This window comes from Setaria italica, chromosome VII (assembly GCF_000263155.2).
Source record: "Setaria italica strain Yugu1 chromosome VII, Setaria_italica_v2.0, whole genome shotgun sequence".
Taxonomy (NCBI): Eukaryota; Viridiplantae; Streptophyta; class Magnoliopsida; order Poales; family Poaceae; genus Setaria; species Setaria italica.
In genome coordinates, this window is record NC_028456.1 from 26,395,539 (window position 1) to 26,414,672 (window position 19,134).

Here is a 19,134-nt window from a genome sequence, read left to right on the forward strand (position 1 = left end):
TAGAGGGAGTGTCGCCCAAGAGATCGTATTAGCCCTGGGGATGAGCGGCGGTCACCCCACTGTACGTATCATGTGCTCAATTCTTGCATGTTACGTTTATCCATGTCACGTTAGGGTACAGACTAACGTGGTGAAGGACGAAGCATGCTAGGTTTATTCATGTCACATTTGTAAAAGACTAAGTTGCGGCGTTTCGATCATACATGTCCGTCCATTTATACGAATCACCCATCCGTGCCCCACCAGGCGCCCCGTCGGGGCAACGTTCTGAACTGGGGTCTCCCGCTGAAGTAGGTTGCGCTTGGCGCGGCAGCACAGCCCTGCCGCACCAGGCCGCCTGGCGCGGCAAGGCCCGGCGCAACCTACTGAAAACCCGTTGCGCTTGGCGCGGCAGCACAGCTCTGCCGCGCCAGGCCGCCTGGCGCGGCACGGCTAGCCCCCGGCGAAACCTACTGAAAGTAGGTTGCGCTTGGCGCGGCAGCACAGCCCTGCCGCGCCAGGCCTCCTGGCGCGGCAAGGCTGCCTTTTAATTCAATTCTTTATTCTTACGCGTTTTTGTGCTTTGAAAACCCGTTCGAATTTAAACTTGTTTCGTAATTGATTGATTGAATTCCAAAGAATCTATCGAGCCGTGAAAAAGATTCAACAAAAGACAGAAACAAATCCGGCGCAACACTCACCTACATTTGACCTGACTTTGATAGTCAAACGATGTAGAGGAACGGGCGTACCTGGAATCACGTTTCCTTGACCTCACTTCGTTTCTCATCTCATCAACCACTACGATAATCTTAGAATAGAGGGAAGGGGCGAGACCACAAGAAGCCAGTCATGTCACGGCAAACTTTGATGCGTCTGAACATAGTTCTCTCGGAAATGAAAATAGTTTTTGACAACTAATTGTAGTTCCCAGAATAAACATAAACATAATGTTCTACATTGTTTTCACAGCTACAGAGAAACATGATCCAGCTACATGAACACGTTCATCTAGTCCGAGTCACCTTCATATAGTAACTCGTCGTCATCATCATCATCATCAACATCTCCGGCAACAACAACTCCCTTGCCTTTCTTATCGACATTAATCTTACCAACAGGTAAATCGGCAACAAGAGCCTTCATCGTCTCCATCTGTGCCTCTTCCGCTTGTTGTTGTAACTCTTCCATTTCAAGCCTTCTTTTTCTTGCCGCTTTTTGTTGCAAATATTGTTCCCATGAACCCTCAGGGTATTTCACATTCGGATCAACCACATAACCTAAGCGATCTCTTTCCTCCATCAACCTTTGTTTCTCCAAGTCCCTCTCCTCCTGCAACTTCCTCCTATTTTCTCTCTTCTCATTTTCAGTTAGAGGTCGTGGATACTTGGATCTATTTTGCCTCCAATACTTAATAATAGTTTCCCTTGCATAAAATCCATTAGGTTTCACTCCAGTCTCATGCACCATATCTTGATATATTTTTCCCCAAAGCAAGTCGTCGTCAGGAATAGGCACATCATACTTTTTCCTAATCTTTTCTTTAATTTCTTGTTCTTTCCTTAACTTCCATGGTTCCGATGTATTTCCCAACTTTAATAACAAATCATATCGACCACAAAAATCTTCCCAATCACATGTCCTTCCCTCCTGCAACAACAATTCATTATTCTTACAAATTTGAACCAAGTTACAACCTTCATAAAACATAAGAGACGAGTATTTACTAACCCAGTAATCGCCATGTGCATTTCCACAGAACGAACCATATCCAAGTTCAGAAGGCACCACACCTTCTGTTGCCAATATACCACACTTGCATCTATCACTAGGAGAGGACACACACGGCCACGGTGCATTTTCACTTTCAAACTCCCGCACTTCCTCCTCTGTTGGCCACATTACCATTGGGCCGTATATATACTCATTGAAATCACACAACGGCCACCCATCCTGCAAAAAACCCATGACGTGAACTACTCAGATGTAAAGTAACTACAAAACGCTTCTCCAACTACCAACGACATACTAATATTCTCGTAATATACTTACATGAGTCTTTAGGGAGCATCGAAAGAATGGAGTAAACTTAGGTGGATCCCCTAAGTTAGGACGCATAAGCTTAGCAGGAACACCACACTTGCACATGGGAGGATCCCTCACACGCCTACAAGCAGCCTCCTGCTTCTCCTCATCGGTCATCCTAGGTGGGTTTGGTGGAGGAGGAACCCAACGCCTAAACTTATGGTATGGTTTAAGCTCTGTGCTATGATATGGGAATAGGCGGATCCTAGGATCATATTTGTCGGGTCCATCGATCCACTGAAAGAAATCGCAAGGTGCGGCAGGCAATGGATCAAAAATCCATTTGCATACATAGAAGGCTCTTCCGGCTGTCTTTGGATGCCTTGATTGTTTCACCTCTGCTTGCGCGCCACATCTACAAAGTGGTACCGGATGAGCAGGAGGTACGGGACCAGCAACATTGGACTCGCCCACATAACGCACATACCACCTACGCCGTTTGTATTCAGAACCAAACGACGCCATCTCACCTGTAAATCAAGTGCAACAAATTTAATACACAAATAAACTTTACACACGTAATCCATACTAGCTATATACATCATTTTGATAAAATGTAAACACTCGATCTACAAAATACAAACACTGAAACAAAAATGAGACTAATTAATTGAACATATAGAAAAAATACATGTCATGTAAACCACACAATTGGATGAATATATACCTAAATCGAAGCATTCAACAAGTTCTACACGTCAATATCGCGGGCAGAGACTCAATTGCGTATGAACTACGTATCATCTAACACAAAACATCATTGCATTTCATTGAAATTTCAAATCACTAACCTAACCCTAAGTCACCTAAACATCCTCCGATCTACCAAATGCAACGGTAAAACACGAGAATAAGTAGGGGAATACCTTCCACACGAAGCAGGGATCGATTCCCACTACTTTCCCCTACCAAAATCGCCGGATTTTTGGTGGATTTGGGGGTGGGGTGGCGGGGGCCGGCGCTGCAACGTGCTGCTGTGTGGTGTTTCTGGAGGAGGAAGAAAGGAGGGAGGGAGGAGGAAGGGAGCCGGCGCGGGGCCTAAGTGTTGGCCCTGCCGCGCCAGGCCGCCTGGCGCGGCAGCTGCCGCGCCAGGCGGGCCGGCGCGGCGAAAGCGCGGCCCACGTCAGCGCCCGCCTGGCGCCGCGGGTCGCCGCTGACCCGCGGCGCCAGCGTGGCAGGGGGCTGCCGCGCCAGTGCATGTGGCGCGGCAGCATCTTCCTGCCGCGCCAGGCGGTCTGGCGCGGCCAAAAGGGTTAGGCCGCGCAAATAAACCCCCGCTGAGGTTATTTTTAAAAATAAAGAAAAAAAAGGGTTAAAAATAAAAAAACTGGCCATTTTGCGAGGCCCAGAGCAGAGAAGGAAAAAAAGTTGTGGATGAGGCAAACTAAATCAAAGAGTGTCCGAAATTACAAGACTATGGACTAGCAGGTTTATACTGAAGGTCGAAAATGAACCAAACTAGAGTTTTTTTTCCTTTTCCTCCACCAGCCTCATTTCTGAATTTTTTATTTTTTATTTTAGTATTTTGTAAAAATATATGTCCTAATAAAAAAATTACAAATCTATAACGGCTATAGCTAAATGAAAATTTGGATGGAGATAAACTTTATATAAAAATTGTAGATCTCAACAAGATCTACAACTTTTTAGTTCAAACATTTTTCATTTTAATCCATCTTAATGCTCAAATAATTAATAAAAATTTCAGATCTAAAATTCAGTTTTAGATCTGAAAATTGTGTCGATTATTTGAGGATCAAGATGACTCCAAATGAAAAACACTTTGAACTACAAAGTTGTAAATCTTGTCGAGAGCTACAATTTTCATATAAAACGTATCTCTATCCAAGTTCATATGAATTAGTTATGATTTTTTGAAAGTGTGCTGCCCAATTTCAATCTAAAATTTGAATTTTAGATTTGAAACTGGTGTGGATTATTTGAGCACCAGGATGACACCAAATGAAAAAAAGTTTGATTTATAAAGTTATCAAGATTTACAATTTTTATATAAAGTTATCGAGATCTACAATTTTCATATAAAGTTTATTTCCATCAAGTTCATATAGTTATAATTTTTTGAAAATGTACTACTCAGAGGATATTCTGCCAGTTCAACCAGCGGTAAGGTTTGGCTATAACCGTTTCAAACGACGGTATAGATTTGTAATTTTTTTATTAGGATATATATTTTTGCAAAATATTAAAATAAAAAATATAAAAAAATTCCTCATTTCTAGTTTGTAGGCCCAGTGAAATAGCGGGCCGGGCAACTGGGCCATGTGAGCTCCACCTGGCCCATTACTTTCTAACAGACTTAACACCACCACAAAATCCGACCACTTCCATTGTTTCTGTCCCGACCCCTCGCGCCGCCGCTTCTCTTCGCCTACCGCCGCGCAGGGTTTAGGGTTCAGCGGCGGCGGCACCAGCTCCCACCACCCGAAGCCAACGCCAACGCTAACGAGACAAGTTGCCGGCGATGGCGTCGATCGCGTCGCAGCTGCAGGCCATCAAGTCGGCGCTTGGCGCTGCGCCCGAGCCGGCGCGACGGCCCATCACCCGGCCGTCGGTGCTCTTCGATGCGAAGGAGGCCGCCGACATCGACCTCCGCGCCATCCTGCCCATCGCCCTCTCTGGTGCCTACCACTAATCACCGACCCAATCGATTCTAGGATGATGTTGCTTTGTTTACTTTGCCTTTTTTTAGACCATCCAACATTTGAACAGCAGTGAGGAGTTTTGTTTCGCTAACCCGAGCGTGCTAAAAATCATGTTTGTCTCATTCGGTTCTTATTCGAGCTCCCCTATTACTTCAATCAATTTCCTTGGTGGGCTATTTGCTGGTTGATCCCAGTACACCTAATTACATGCTTCTGCAGTCGTTCCTGTGATTTTCTAAACTTCACTAATACCTCAAATCAAACTAAGTTCTGTACCGCTAATATCTCGAATCAAACAAGCTAGTTTGCCATATGAAGTACTTCAATCAAAAGCTTCCCTTCCGTTACAGTATTTGATTCAAATTGCTTTGTAGGGTTGGAGCACCTTGCCAGTGTGGACGAGAGGTTTGCTAGGTACAGCAACACTCTGTTCAGGGAGACTAGCCTAGAGGTGAACCGCGAACAGCTAACACCCAAGGAGAATGACAAACTCAACAAGTCCATCTCCACCTACCTTCGCCTTCTAGCTGGCTATTTGCATCTTCCATCTGCCCTGAAGACACTTGAATACCTTATCCGCCGATACCTGTATGAACTAAGCTCAGCTGCTTTTATGATGATCCTGTGAGGTCTAAGCTTATTCTCCTTTTGATGGTGGAACGTTCATGTAGGGTGCATGTATACAATTTGGATGAGTTGCTGCTGAGCGCACTGCCGTACCATGATACACATGCATTTGTTCGGATTGTGCAGTTGCTCAACTTAGGGTGAGTGTGCTGGTTGTGGATTGACATTGACACTTATTTGCCCCCTTTTGTCTGCATTGCTAACTTATTACCTGCTTGATGATGTGTTTTCAGGAATAGTAAGTGGGCATTTCTTGATGGCGTGAAGTCCTCAGGTGCACCGCCACCCAGGAGTGTTCTAGTGCAGCAGTGCATCAGGGATAAGGCTGTGCTGGAGACCCTCTGTAACTACGTAAGTCCAAAAGTTATTTCACCTTTTTCATGGTAGGCTTCTGCCATGCTTTTGGAGCTTTCTAATCGATGGTTCTCTTTACTTCCAGGCTTCACCAACAAAGGAATTCAGTCACTCAAGGACAGTCGTCTGCTTTTGCACTGCTGTGATTGTGGAGTGCTTGGGTGCTGTCCAGAAGCTTGACACAGATATAGTGCAGAGGGTATTGGGATTTGTGTTTGACTCTCTTAATCCGGAAATAACGGGAGATCAGGATTATAAGGTCAGCTTGAATTTGCAACTTTATGTGGCACCTTTTTCAAGATTGACTTCTTAATGTTCTTTTATTTTCTTTCTTTCCTGTTATTTTTGCAATTCTCGACTGACTATTGACATCTTGCTTGCTGTGCTGTCGTGATGGATCTTTATGACCAGGCTGGTGCTCTGATGATTGTTGGAGTACTTGCAACGCGGGCAACTCTAGCACCAAAACTTGTGCAAAATTTGATTTTCTTTGTTGCAAGGACTGCACAACATGATGCATTTGAGTCAGTTGACTTACCATGGCTTCGTGTCACGGTGATGGCTATTATAAGTCTTGTTCAGGTATGGACTTTTAACTTATTTCCCGTACATATCCTTAAGAAAGGCTGCCGTACTATGTAAATATTGATCCCAATACAGGTGATGCCAGGATAGAAGTATTGGTAACTGTCTGTTAATTTTGCAGTCACAATCGGTCCATGACTTCCCTAAGAAGGCACTTGTGATTTTGAAGGACATCAGGTTTACCTTTTGTTTTAGTCATAGCATCGCAGTATATATTTCTTCTTTTCTGTTTCGCTCTTCTGCCGTCAAGCATTGTATTCTTGTGGTAAACTTTTTTCAGGGATTTTTCTGGTGTACTTTCTGTATTATCCAGTGAGTACAATATCGAGAGATTCATTAGGCTTTACGTTGAATCATTGGTTGACTACAGGTAAATTGGTTATGAAATGTGATTATTTGTGCATAGCTTCCCTTCCTGGTGTTTATGAATGTTTGACCCTTAACACGTTAACAGCGCTTCTGATGATTCCTGTCACACACACTTCATGGAGACTATTGAGACTCTACCAATGGAGAAATCTGTTGAAAGAATTGTGAGCAAGGTTCTTGGCAGCTGTAGCAAGGTATCTCGGGCCACTGGAAACCGAGATATAGATCGTGCAGGTAACTGTAACACCCTTTTCAAATCTGTTTTAAACTAATCGAATAATTTTTTGTTCTTTGTGCATTCATTTATTTGAAAAATATGATTGTGTTCTCTACAATCAGTAGTTTCATATATATTGTATCATCTATGACATGACCATTTCACCTTAACTGATATTTTATTATTCTTCAGGCATTTGGGCTAAGAAAATCTTGAGTGCGATCGAAATAAAATATCCATTGGAGCTACATGATGCTATTCGTAAATTTCTTGAGGTACAAGATGATAGACATGAAGCTTATCAGTTCTTATTGCTGCACTTGGCTCTTGTTCTCTCTGTTCTTGTTAACCTTCCATTTTTGGAATTCTGATATTTTTATTTATCAGAAATCTGAAATTAACTCAACGGGAGGGGATTCTATATCTGAAATGTTCGGCTTAGTGTTTGATGACAGCAAGAAAATGCCAACTGAAATATCTGATTCAAACATTTGGTTCAGTCTGGACCATCCAAAGGTACATGTTGATGGAGCTTCATGTGAATTTACTTCTAAATTTTGGTGAATTTATCACTGCCTCTAAACTCTAGAAGAATTACTGGCCCTTGTTCATATTATATTTTGTTGTTGAGTACTTTGCTACAATAGCCCTTTTCCCCGGATTAGTTTGTGTTGTTATCGTTTCTAGCCTCTAATGGAGTACAATTTCATCCATGATGCAGGCTATGGTTCGCCAGTCTGCTCTCTCAAAAATTGCTACATCTGGCATCTTCACCAACAGTACTCTAAATCCACGGGTAATCATCTATATTGTTGTGTGGAGATGTGTTTATTATTTATATGTTTGTTGTTCGTTTAAAGATTTCCTCAAGTGATGATCTTGTATTGTTATTTCTGAGTTTCTGCAGAAACTTGTCAATATACAAGATGCAATATTACGCAGTTTGTATGATGATAATCTAAGTGTTGTCCAAGCTGCCTTGTCCATAGAAGGACTAGCTGCTGTTGCCAGTCCTGAAAGCCTACTAAAAGCATATGATGATGTGCTCACCAAGTGCATCAAAATCATTAACAAAGGTGCGTAATGTTTCTAATATTTACTTCTTTGCTAGTGGTCCAATAGGGTGATTTTATTTTGTTACTTCTGTGAAAGATGGGAGTGCGGAATCATTTATATGGTTTAGCTTCTTACAGTGTGCATCATCTACTTACAAGATATCATAGCTAGTGCGTGCAATTTGAGCATATAGCCATAAAGTTGATACTAACTAACCTATTCATGTAAGATGTTAAAAAAATAGAGATAGAGATTGACACAAAATGCAACAAGTAACGTCTTGTAGTCTGGACAGCCAAACCAGACAAACACGGTTCTACACCACTTTATATCCATTTTACCTAAGAGTTGTTGGTCTGTCTTCCTATATTTATCCTTTTGTGATCCTGATACGACGATACACCCCATGGAAAATGTTCATCCCAACTAAAGGAATTTGTTTTATGTTCCTGCAGGTGGTTCAAAAGCGTCAAAGGCGTCTGATGTCGCTGTTTCTTGCTTGGAAAAGATGGTTATGGAATATCAACTTCATCACATGGAACATGCCAAGGACATAGCTGCAGTAGTTTTTCGTCTTCTTATTGTTCACCCAAAGGTTATTGATTTGACTTATTTCAAGATCTCCCTTTTTTTCTTGCATTTATTCTTACTCTCAATGTTGAAATGTAACAGACTCTTAGAGTGAACTTAAAGGCCTTGGAGCTAGCTAAGAAAATACAATGGGAATTCTACACGAGTAGTTCTCTTGTATATGATGAGGTCACTGTTCAGAAAATGAAGGTGAGGTTTCTTAATTGCCAGACAGCTCATCTTGTCTCTGATGCGTTGACCTTTAGTGTAATCATATTGGATGAAGGCGATTCATTTCTTTTTCACAATTAGCACATTGTTGCACATATTTTGTTAGGTATGCCAACATACACATCTTGAACCCCTTACACATGTAGGTCTCGATATGTTAGGAGTTAGGACATAGTGTTTATGGTCGAAATGTCTCTTGAAATATCAATGTAGATGATATGATTATGTTCTGTTTACTTTTATTTAATTCTTGTATTCATTATGTTGCAGGAGAACATGAGTGCAGACTCCATCGCTTCCATTAACATGAAGAATATCGTAGCTTTTGCTGAAACTTTCCTGGCTAACCCAAATAAGCACGTGGAGTGGTTGGCTAACTCTGGAAGAGGAACTAGATTTTCTAGAACTGTGTTTCTACTCGTGGTATTGCAAGCACTAGTTCCCTCAGAAGGTATGGTCATATTTGCTGTTATGCTTTGATATACCATTGTGGCAGCAGTTATGATAGTTGCAACAACAAATCTGTGCTATACTACTATCTTCTGTTACTGAGAATTGTTTGCTGACTATTATTATTGAAACATCCAGAAAAATGCTTATTTACTCTTTAAAGTTCTTATATTGTGATTTGTTTCTCCTGGTGACTTAATAGCATCTGGTATATGATAAGTCCCCCCACATAGGATGACTGTCTTTTCTTGTTTCTTTTCAGCTTTGGACAAGCAAGTGAGTCTCTGTGAAGCTTGTTTGCCATTCCTGAAGGATGAATGGCATCACGTACAGCCTGAAGATAATGGTGTTGGTGATGAGGTATTTACAATTTACCATTGAACATTAAATGATTTGCCGATATTCTTTGGTCTTGAACTCTCACTTTTACTTTACAGATAAGCATTGACAAGCTGGAGAAGTGCAGTATAGAATTGGTAAAGCATATTTTCAACAGTGACACAGAGGCATTGAATGCTAGAATCATTGTCTGTATATTTTGGGGTCTTCTAAAGGTGCAGTCCTCCTATATTAAGCAGAACTCGATGGTATGTAACTGTTAAGCAATAGCAACATCACCTATTGTTCTCGCTTCACTTATGAGAATGTCATGCTCTATGCTGTATTTATGTTATTTGCAGATTGGCAGTGGTGGAAATGCAATGCTCGATGATTTGTTTCTCTTCTTTGTTACGTCACCTGGCAAAAATATCTTTCAGAAGCACTTACAGTATCTCATCATTAATTGCACTGGAGCACCTTTTCAATTTATTTCAAAGTACTTTCTGGATGAAGGTTTGCTACGTTTGTTCACTGCTTAAGCTAAGATTATTCTGTTACTAACCTGTGCCTGATGAAGAGCAACTGTCATTGTTTCTTGGTGTAGCGCTTTTATCTAACCTTGGAATTATTCTTTGGCTTTGTTTTTTACAGGCCTAACTTTTTATTTTGTTTCACAATCAGCCTATTTCTGTATATCCTTAATGTTCTGTCAGGTTGAGATTTCCTTCTTTGGAAAATTAGGCCCTGGTTGGATTCACCCAGCTAAAGTTTAGCTGCTTTAGCTGGGGCCAACCAGCTAAAACTAAACTTCAGCTGGCTGGTAGGTAAGACACTAGCTAAACTTTAGCTAGGGATCCAAACAGGTTCTCAGATAAAGTTTAGTTGGTGGGATCCAAACAGGTCCTTAGTTAGGCCAATGAATTGGACCTCCCTAACTGCAATTAGTGCATGAGTTCCTTTGGAAAAAAGAGTAGTGCATGATAAGTTGTTGAGAAAAATACCAAAAATCCGCAATTGTTGTACTGTATGGATCTTGTCCCTATCCATTAAATATGCAACGAAGAAAAGGAAAAGCAGTCATGATGTTGGATCCTAGTGGACTCAGTCTCGGCTGTCTTAACCAGCTGAGAAATATACCATATTCCTAGCTTAATATATCTCTGTCTTAGCTTATCTAACACTTCCAATACAGCCCTATGTCATTGTTACCTAGTAGTAGCTATCTTGTTTAGTAATCAATCAATTGTTATAATATTCAAAAGGGCAGGCCAACCAATCTGGCATTTATAAGAACCTCAAGTTGCGCGGGTGTGGCCTATAACCAGAGGGCGCTCTGCCCCTACATTGCCGCCACCATTTCCTCCATGTGGTCTTCTTTTGCTTTAAGTAATAATGAAGGATGCTGAATTGAACTTCTGTTACATGTAGGATGACCATGTTTTTTTTTCTTTTATGCGGCGTACCATGTTCCTTTTGCAACGGGAAGATGGACGCCTGGGGCACTGAAATCACTCTATTTTTCTTATAGAATGCCTGCGCTATCATTATGGAATCTTTATTTATATAAAAAAACACATTGCCCAACATGTTCCACAGTTCCACTGTTTGACTCTGAATTTAGTGCACCACACCTGTAGCTGTGCTGTGGCCTGTGGTGCTCATCCAAGAGACCAAGATCCATAGGAGCCCACATTGCACCTTGATCCCCATTGTTTTCTCTATAGTTGAGATTCACTGTGGCAAGCATTACACCATGCTGCCATGCCGAGTTTTTCATTATTGTAACCAAGTTCATTGAGGACCATGAGTAGCTAAGTCATTGTTTGATTGCTCTTCTATCATTTTGTTCAACTCATTTATCCATATACCTTCATCTTCATCCTTTTGCAAATTATTGATGAAAATTCTGGTTTGATGTAGATTTGTCAGATAGAGTTCAAGTGGAGAGTCTCCGTTTGCTTGCTTCTATTTGTTCTAAGTGTGCTTCGTCTGAAAGTAGTATCTTGGATGAAAGCATATGCATGAAGCTTCTACTCGGCTTTCCTTCTGTTATTCTCCCACTTGCTCATGAGAACAGGGTATGAATATATCTCTGTTTATACCTTATGGTTAGCAATCTGTGAACGGCGCTTCATTTCTGCTGGCTTCGGCTTGTCTATTTAATATAATACATGTTTATTTTTCTTACATTGTAGGATATAAGGTCATCTGCTGTTAAGTGTATTGAGGGGTTATCTTTGGTGTGGCAGCGCTTGAGCACTTCTCTACCAAGAAATGGTCTGTTAGAACTCGTTTCACATTTATTTTCAACTTGGGCAAATTTGTTTATTATCTGATGATCTTACATATCAGCAGGTAACACCATCAAATTGCCTCAATGCATGTCATCTCCAACATTTGGTATTTTCCTTGAGTCATTGGTTAACCAAAAAACCATGATATCCTCGGATGCAAAATTTCTTCCTGCATATATCTCATCAATGCTAAGCCCACGCAAAGACATGACAGTTCCCGAGAACCTTCATGAAAGGTTGTCTTCCTTTCTTTCTTCTACAAATACATTTTTCTTGTATACTTATTTTTAGTGAGATCTAAATCTAACTTTTGTTTCTGTATCAGATTTGACCAGCCAACAAAAGATGCTCTCCTTCATTTCATCTTGCACTCCGCTTTAAAGCTCACTCCTTATGGAAAGGTCAGTTGACCTGCGCAATCTCGAGTCGAATCAGCTTATCCCATTGACACCTGCACATTACCAGCACTCACTTCACCCAAGTCACTATCACAGAAAATTAAGGCAGATGCATATGCATAGACTACCTGTTTTGGATGCTTGTTGATTTTGAAACATGTTGCAGTTCATGCTTCTGTCAGTCCTGAAAGGAGTAGGAGGCATCTTACTTCAGGCAGAGGATGTGAAGTCTTTGTTCTTTGATCTTCTGGACTGTCGTGATCAATATCAGAATCAGCATGATTCTAAGAACTTATCCACCCATGAAATGCAAATCTTATGCTTGCTTTTGGAGGTACATGTCACATCATGTTTTGCCTATATATCCATTCTTGCTCTTATAGAGTTAAATATAATAGCCATTTGCTGCCCATGTGGTTAACTCACTAGTATTTTGTAGGTTTTGTTGTCGGTAGCAGATCATGCAAATATTGGTTTTAACATGTCCGAACCTCTGTTGAGAGCATTAAAGGTGATCAAAACCTTCTATTATCTACACATTTGAAAATTATCTTGTGGATTCAACTGACTGTATAAAACTTCAGGTTGATGCTCTGGCTCCTGATGATCCTGTTGTTGTAATGCCATGTCTTACTGCCCTGCGGACTCTTCAACCAGTGTTCTTTGATAATTTGAAGGCTGACACTAAGGTTACAAGTTACATTATATTATCCCATGTTGCATTGAATTCTTTATTAAAGAGCTTGTTCGGTGCTATTTCAATTATTTGCACATCTTAATTGGAGAATCTAGGGAATACATAATGTCCCAGTCTAAACCTTTTGGGGATTTCTTTTATCTTCTGCTGAATTATTATGCAAAGAGTGATTTTCCATTGCATAGTTTACTTAACTCTTGTAAGCTAAGCATTGTGTACAAGCACACCGGCAAAAGCCTCATGTACTATATGTTTTAGGTGTCGCTAAAGATGATATTGCTAGCAGGTGCCACCAATTCTACCATGAGCCTATGAAATATGAATGCATAAGCTAATAGATAATTGATCCCTTTTTTTTTCTGAATATGTAGCTCCTTATTTATGCACTCTACAGCATTGCTGTATAACTTGCTGGGTCTCACCTCCTTGTCATCATGTTTGATTCCAATTTCTTACGTCTGTTTGTTCTTAAATTATGTTACTTTGACATCTGTTGAGATTATCATTTCTGCCACCTATGGGTTTCTTTCTTCAGAAATTAGTAGATTGCGCAACATCATGAGTACTATTGCTTATTTAGGTGATGTGCTTTTGCAGGAAAAAGTATTTGGGCGCCTTATTTCTTTGTTTCGAACTGAGAACATCGAAATTCGAAATGCCACACGGGATGCTCTACTGCGAATTAATGTTTGTATCGATATCCCTCTCTTTCTTTCTTTCTTTTTGCTTAAGTCTTTGTTTTATGTCTTGATATTGATCTCCTACGCTGAAATCATTAGCAAGCTATTTGGTTTACATCCTTCCTATTATTTTTCTTTGTTTTTCTTTCATTGATATTTGGCATTCATGCAAAGTTGTCCTCTGCAAGTTGTTTTGAGTGCCTTAGCTACAGTATCATTAATTTAGTAGGCATTGCCACTAGCCCACTACCCTACTGTTGATGTTTACTGTACATATCCCACACTGCAATGCTTACCTTCTGCTCGTGGCAGGTTCATGCTTCCATTGTGGTGAAATTTATTGAATTAATTGTTGCGCTTGGTGGTGCAAGAGGACAGTCAAAAAGAACAAAGAGAAAGGATGGTCTGAGTCGTGATGCATCTAGCAGTTTTGAAGAGTTATTTGGAGAAAGACCTATAGCTTCTATTCTTGTCTCTCTTCTAGATATTTTGTTTCTTAAGAAAGATGTGAACCAAAGGTCTGGTACTACAGAACTAATTTGTTTCTAAGTACCCTATGCTGCATATGTCTTACGTTTCACCATCATGCAGGCCATGTCTATTACAGCCGCTTTTCCAAATTCTATCAAAGCTCCGTTCCGACCAATGGGTTTCAGGGATTGTTTGTCAGCATACCAACCAACATGATACCTCATCTGAAACCCCTGATTTATCCAGCTCCGTGAAAGAATCTCAGCACTTGATACTGCTGGTCCTCAAAGATATTACGGATACACTGCATTCGAGCCACGAAGTACTTTGCTATGCTGATTTTCAACTGCTTACTCCTGTTATATTTTGAAAGCTGCTTTCTTTGTTTGTATTCATGGATTACATATGTCTGCAGGGTGCAATGTTCAGCAGCTCAGATGTTGATCTTCTTATTGAGTACATACGGTCCGTCAAGGATGTAGGAACTCGGAATCATGGGTTTTCCTTGATAGCTTCTTTGGGAAAGGCTTGCCCGCAAGTGGTGTCAGAGAGTATTGTTGATTTATTTGTTGCTATTGGGGATGCTATAAAACAGGTTTGCATAATATCCTTGGGGACAGCTAACCTTTATGCATTTTGTTGTTGATAGACCTTCACTACAGCTTGGAGTTCCTCTTGAGTTATTTCTTAATTTTTCTTTTAGTATAAGGGACTTTGTTCTAAAGTGTGGCCAACCAATTCACACTCATAATTGTTGCCTGTGTTTGTTTTATTTTAAAAATAGATCTAGTTTTTTAAGTGTCTTTCTCAAGCTAGTTCTATTTTTTTATCACTTTGTGAAATTAATGCTACCCAGGTTATTTTAGTTTTTTCCTGTAACATTTTTCTTTTGCTTTTTTCTTCTTCTTAATTTGCAGGATGATAGCCATTCTCAACGTGTTTTAGAGGATTTACTATCTGTCTTAGTTCCATGTTGGTTATCAAGGACCTCAAGTATAGAAAAGCTTCTTCAGGTTCAATAGTTTTCCTTGAAGCTCCTTTCTTCTTTACATTTTCTTGACCATAGGTCAGTCAGTTAATAGACTGTGTACTGATGTTGCAGATATTTATTAAAGCTTTAGCAGATATTCCTGAACATAGGCGGTTGACGCTCATGGTTTACATCTTGAGGTATTTTCTATCTTAAATTCTTTAACATCCTCATATTTAATGGTAAGCCATCTAAATTCATTATACTGTCTTCAGGACCTTAGGAAAGGAAAGTAATTTAAGTACTGTGATCATGCATCTGCTGCACTCGTTGGTTGAGCGGATTTCACACCCTCTTTCTGAGCATCATGGAAGCTTGAGTGCTTTGTCACAGGAGTGGGAATATGGATTGGCTGCCAATGTTACTGACCAATATTCCTATAAATTATGGTTTCCATGTTTGAGTAAGCTACTAAAAGAAATCAGGGTGCATGAGAAGCAAGGTGTACATCTTATGCTACATTTGGCAATGAGGCTTGTTCTGTCTAAGTTGCAAGACACAGAGTTGATTTTTGAGCTTGAAGCTGACGATGCTGCTAATTTTATCCAGGTTGCTCATTTGTCCAAACTGTTTATCTTTTGATGTGTTTATCTATGCTGTGTTTCATTCTAGGAGCCTAGTTAATATAGATTTGTTGTCATATTCATTTCACTGTTATAGGGTTCTCTTGGAGCACTTATGGAGGAAGTTGTCCTGTGTACTGTGTATACCAAAGATAAAAAGAGAGATATTTCTGGTGATATTATAAAAGAACTCAGAGATTCTGCAAACACAATACTCAAGACGATTACAGGATGGATGAGTGCTTCGACATATTTCAGAGGAATTACTCAGTTGCTGGATCATTCAGACAGTCTTGTGAAAAGAAAGGTACATTTTGGGTAGATGATTTTTTTTTCTTCTGGTTGTGCAGTACTTTTTAACTAATTGAGCTCTTTGGAAACCAAAACCATTGATTCCATATGATAATCGATCTGTACTTCTCTACAGGCACTTGGGATATTGTCCGAAACTGCAAGAGGAAACAGCTTGGTTCAGAACAAGCAAAGCAAAGCACGAAAACTGAAGCATAGCTCTGTTATTACTGCGATCAAAGTGGACAAGATATCTGGTCCATATTTCAGCAACTTGTGCTTAAAGATTCTTGAATTGATTGACAGAGTGGTTGATTCGGATACTTCGGTGAAAATTGCTGCTATTTCTTCGCTTGAAACGCTAGCAAAAGAATACCCCTCTGATGATCCAGTTTACAGCAAGTGCCTCTCAACAATCATTAATCACATTGGCTCTGCTGATGCAGCTATGTCTTCCGGGTTAATTCATACTGCTGGCTCTCTGATAGATGTGCTTGGATCAAAAGCTTTACCACAACTCCCATTAGTCGTGAAAAATATAATGCTAATAGCACATCAGGTTTCATGTTGCCCAAGTGGAAGTTATGCCCATGGTTCTACTAAAGCAACCACCAGGCTTTCGAACCAAGATACAGCTATGCTGCTATCTTCACTGACAACGATTGAGGTGGTTGTGGAAAAGCTGGGTGAATTTGTTAATCCATATTTGAAGGAAATACTTGATCTGGTGGTATTGCATCCTGAATGTAGTTCTCATATGGATACCAGATTAGATGCAAAAGCAGCTGATGTTCGGAAGCTACTGACTGAGAAAGTTCCAGTATGTTTCATCTAAATTATTCAATTTATTTATGGGTCCTATGATGAACAATGATTGCTTCTATTTTTCCTAAGATTTAATCAAGTTGTTGTCACTGCAGGTCCGGCTTATTCTTCCTCCTTTACTGGATCTGTACTCTGTTGCTCCTAATTGTGGGGAAGCTAGCCTTTCATTGGCATTCCAAATGCTTGCTAGTCTTGTTAGTACAATGGACAGGCTGGCTGTAGGAACTTACCATGTGAAAATATATGAACATTGTTTAGCCGCTCTTGATATCCGTCGCCAACATCCTGACTCTTTGAAGAATATCAATATTGTGGAGCAAAGTATTATTCATGCCATAATCACTCTCACAATGAAGCTTACAGAGGGCACTTTTAGGCCACTATTTCTTCGCACTTTGGAATGGGCCGAGTCTGAAGTTGATCAATCGTCATCGAAGAAAAGTTTGGACCGTGCAATTTCTTTTTACAAATTGATCAACAAACTTGCTGAACAACACAGGTATGTCCATTTCTGTATCTGGAAGTTATTCTCAGAGCATACTCACTAGAGATGACAGCCGCTTCAAGCTTCATTCTACCTTTTTTTTTTACTTGTCAATATCCAGCTATTGATCTATTGTAGTCAACCAAAGCATGCTATTTTCAACTACATGCTGCCTTATGTTTCTTTACCAATTGATTAATTATTTAATTTGTGTGTGAAGGTCCTTGTTTACACCTTACTTCAAGTACCTACTTGAGGGATCTGTACAATATCTGTTAGAAGATGCTTTGGCCGGTTGCAAGCAAAAGAAGAAAAAGAAGGCCAAACTTGATGTTCAAGTTGAACAGAAGGATAATTTATGGGGACTAAAACTGTGGAATCTTAGAGCTCTGATTTTGAAGTCCTTACACAAGTGTTTCCTTTATGATAATGAGCAGAAGGTCCTAGATTCCTCTAATTTCCAGGTTAGTTGGTTCATACTTCATAGTACAAGCAAGTGCTTCCTTACCACTGTTCACAGGACACCTGGTAAAAGTGCAGGACAACTGACCTTTCATGTTCTGTAGTAATTTTTTACAAATTGGATTAGAATAGGGCAATGTCACTGTTCCTGAATGAAGCTTACTTGGCCAATATGCAAATATTGTTCAATTGAACCATATGTTCTGCCTTTGTTTCTTCCATGCAACTTTTATGTGAATGCCGTTATATGTTATATTTTTTATATGTTTGATGTTTGCAGGTTCTCTTAAAGCCGATTGTTTCCCAGTTTGTTGTGGAACCACCAGAATCTATTGAATCAGCTGTGGATGCTCCATCGGTTGAAGAAGTAGATGAAGCTATTGTTTTGTGCTTGGGGCAAATGGCAGTCACGGCACGCTCGGATGTTCTTTGGAAGCCTCTTAACCATGAGGTGAGAACCTAACAACACACCCAGTATTTCATAAACTAGAGATGCACTAAACATGATATAAAAAAAAAGTTCATCCAAAACCCTGATGCCTGGTTCAATCCTTTATCATTGTACGCCCTCCCTGTGTCTTACAGATTTGTCATAAAACTGCAGGTGCTGATGCAGACAAGGAGCGATAAAGTTCGCCCCAAATTGCTGGGCCTGAAGGTTGTCAGGTACATGGTCCAACACCTGAAGGAGGAATACGTCGGTCTTCTCCCGGAAACCATCCCGTTCCTAGGCGAATTACTCGAGGATGTGGAGCTTCCTGTCAAGACACTGTCGCAGGAGATCTTGAAAGAGATGGAAACCCTCAGTGGCGAAAGCCTCCGGCAGTACCTGTGAGGCTGACTGTCAGCCACAATCTACTCCCTCGGGCTGAACTGTAGAGCATCAGCCATGCTCATTACCTGTATATCACATCGATCATATGCATCTAATATGCTCAGTCACAATCTACTCCCTTGCGCTGAACTGTAGAACATCAACCATGTTCATTACCTGTAGATGGCATCGGTCATATGCATCAAATCTTTTGTAAGTTGCACTAATAAAAATTTAAAAAATACAGTTTCAAATCTGTACTAGTACTAGTTTGGACCTGAATCATGTTTTGACCTGATCTATTGAGTTCTTTTATTGGGAATTACGTTCCGACTTGCTTACTTGTCCTATGATAAATCACGTGTGGCAAGTGATGGACATCTTTAAACTGTTGTAATTTGTAAATGTGCTGTCAAGATTGGTTGGGTGTGCATGGGTGACTTTTGGGTGATCCGCACCGCACCCTCCGCACCAGGGCACCATGTAAGCACGTGCCAGGAACAACAGCACATGGAGCAGTTAAAGCTTCTGATATCCTGGACCCTTTTTTTTTATTGTTTCTTGGGTGTAAATCAAAGCCCCGTGATATACTGAGTGGTTGTTTTTCTTTGCTCGGCA

General features: G+C 40.4%; 1 protein-coding gene across 2 annotated transcripts; it reads left to right on the forward strand.

Moving 5' to 3' along the window:
• Positions 1–4,426: 4,426 nt before the first annotated feature.
• On the forward strand, positions 4,427–18,846 carry LOC101758317 (uncharacterized protein At3g06530). 2 transcript variants are annotated; one of them, XM_004976366.3, is made up of 39 exons: positions 4,427–4,703; positions 5,102–5,315; positions 5,399–5,494; positions 5,588–5,705; positions 5,794–5,967; positions 6,120–6,290; positions 6,415–6,470; positions 6,574–6,663; positions 6,748–6,896; positions 7,072–7,154; positions 7,267–7,395; positions 7,601–7,675; positions 7,787–7,955; positions 8,391–8,530; positions 8,608–8,715; positions 9,007–9,187; positions 9,449–9,546; positions 9,624–9,773; positions 9,867–10,020; positions 11,428–11,585; positions 11,703–11,784; positions 11,860–12,037; positions 12,127–12,202; positions 12,366–12,533; positions 12,639–12,710; positions 12,784–12,888; positions 13,494–13,583; positions 13,889–14,094; positions 14,168–14,369; positions 14,463–14,642; positions 14,965–15,060; positions 15,150–15,217; positions 15,293–15,626; positions 15,738–15,947; positions 16,068–16,751; positions 16,852–17,255; positions 17,461–17,704; positions 17,983–18,153; positions 18,307–18,846. In XM_004976366.3, exons 1-39 carry the CDS (start codon positions 4,547–4,549, stop codon positions 18,535–18,537), a joined length of 6,471 nt encoding a protein of 2,156 aa, XP_004976423.1. In that variant the 5' UTR covers positions 4,427–4,546; the 3' UTR covers positions 18,538–18,846. The 2 variants fall into 2 exon arrangements, with proteins under 2 accessions (XP_004976423.1, XP_004976424.1); XM_004976367.3 differs by having other exon boundaries at positions 11,863–12,037.
• The last annotated feature ends 288 nt before the right edge of the window (positions 18,847–19,134 follow it).

Bases quoted from the DNA above. Each gene is read 5' to 3' on its own strand.
- LOC101758317 (XM_004976366.3), top strand. From the start codon at position 4,547: ATGGCGTCGATCGCGTCGCAGCTGCAGGCCATCAAGTCGGCGCTTGGC. The intron at 9,547-9,623 runs GTATTTACAATT...TTTACTTTACAG, and splicing joins ATAATGGTGTTGGTGATGAG to ATAAGCATTGACAAGCTGGA. The intron at 17,705-17,982 runs GTTAGTTGGTTC...TGATGTTTGCAG, and splicing joins TAGATTCCTCTAATTTCCAG to GTTCTCTTAAAGCCGATTGT.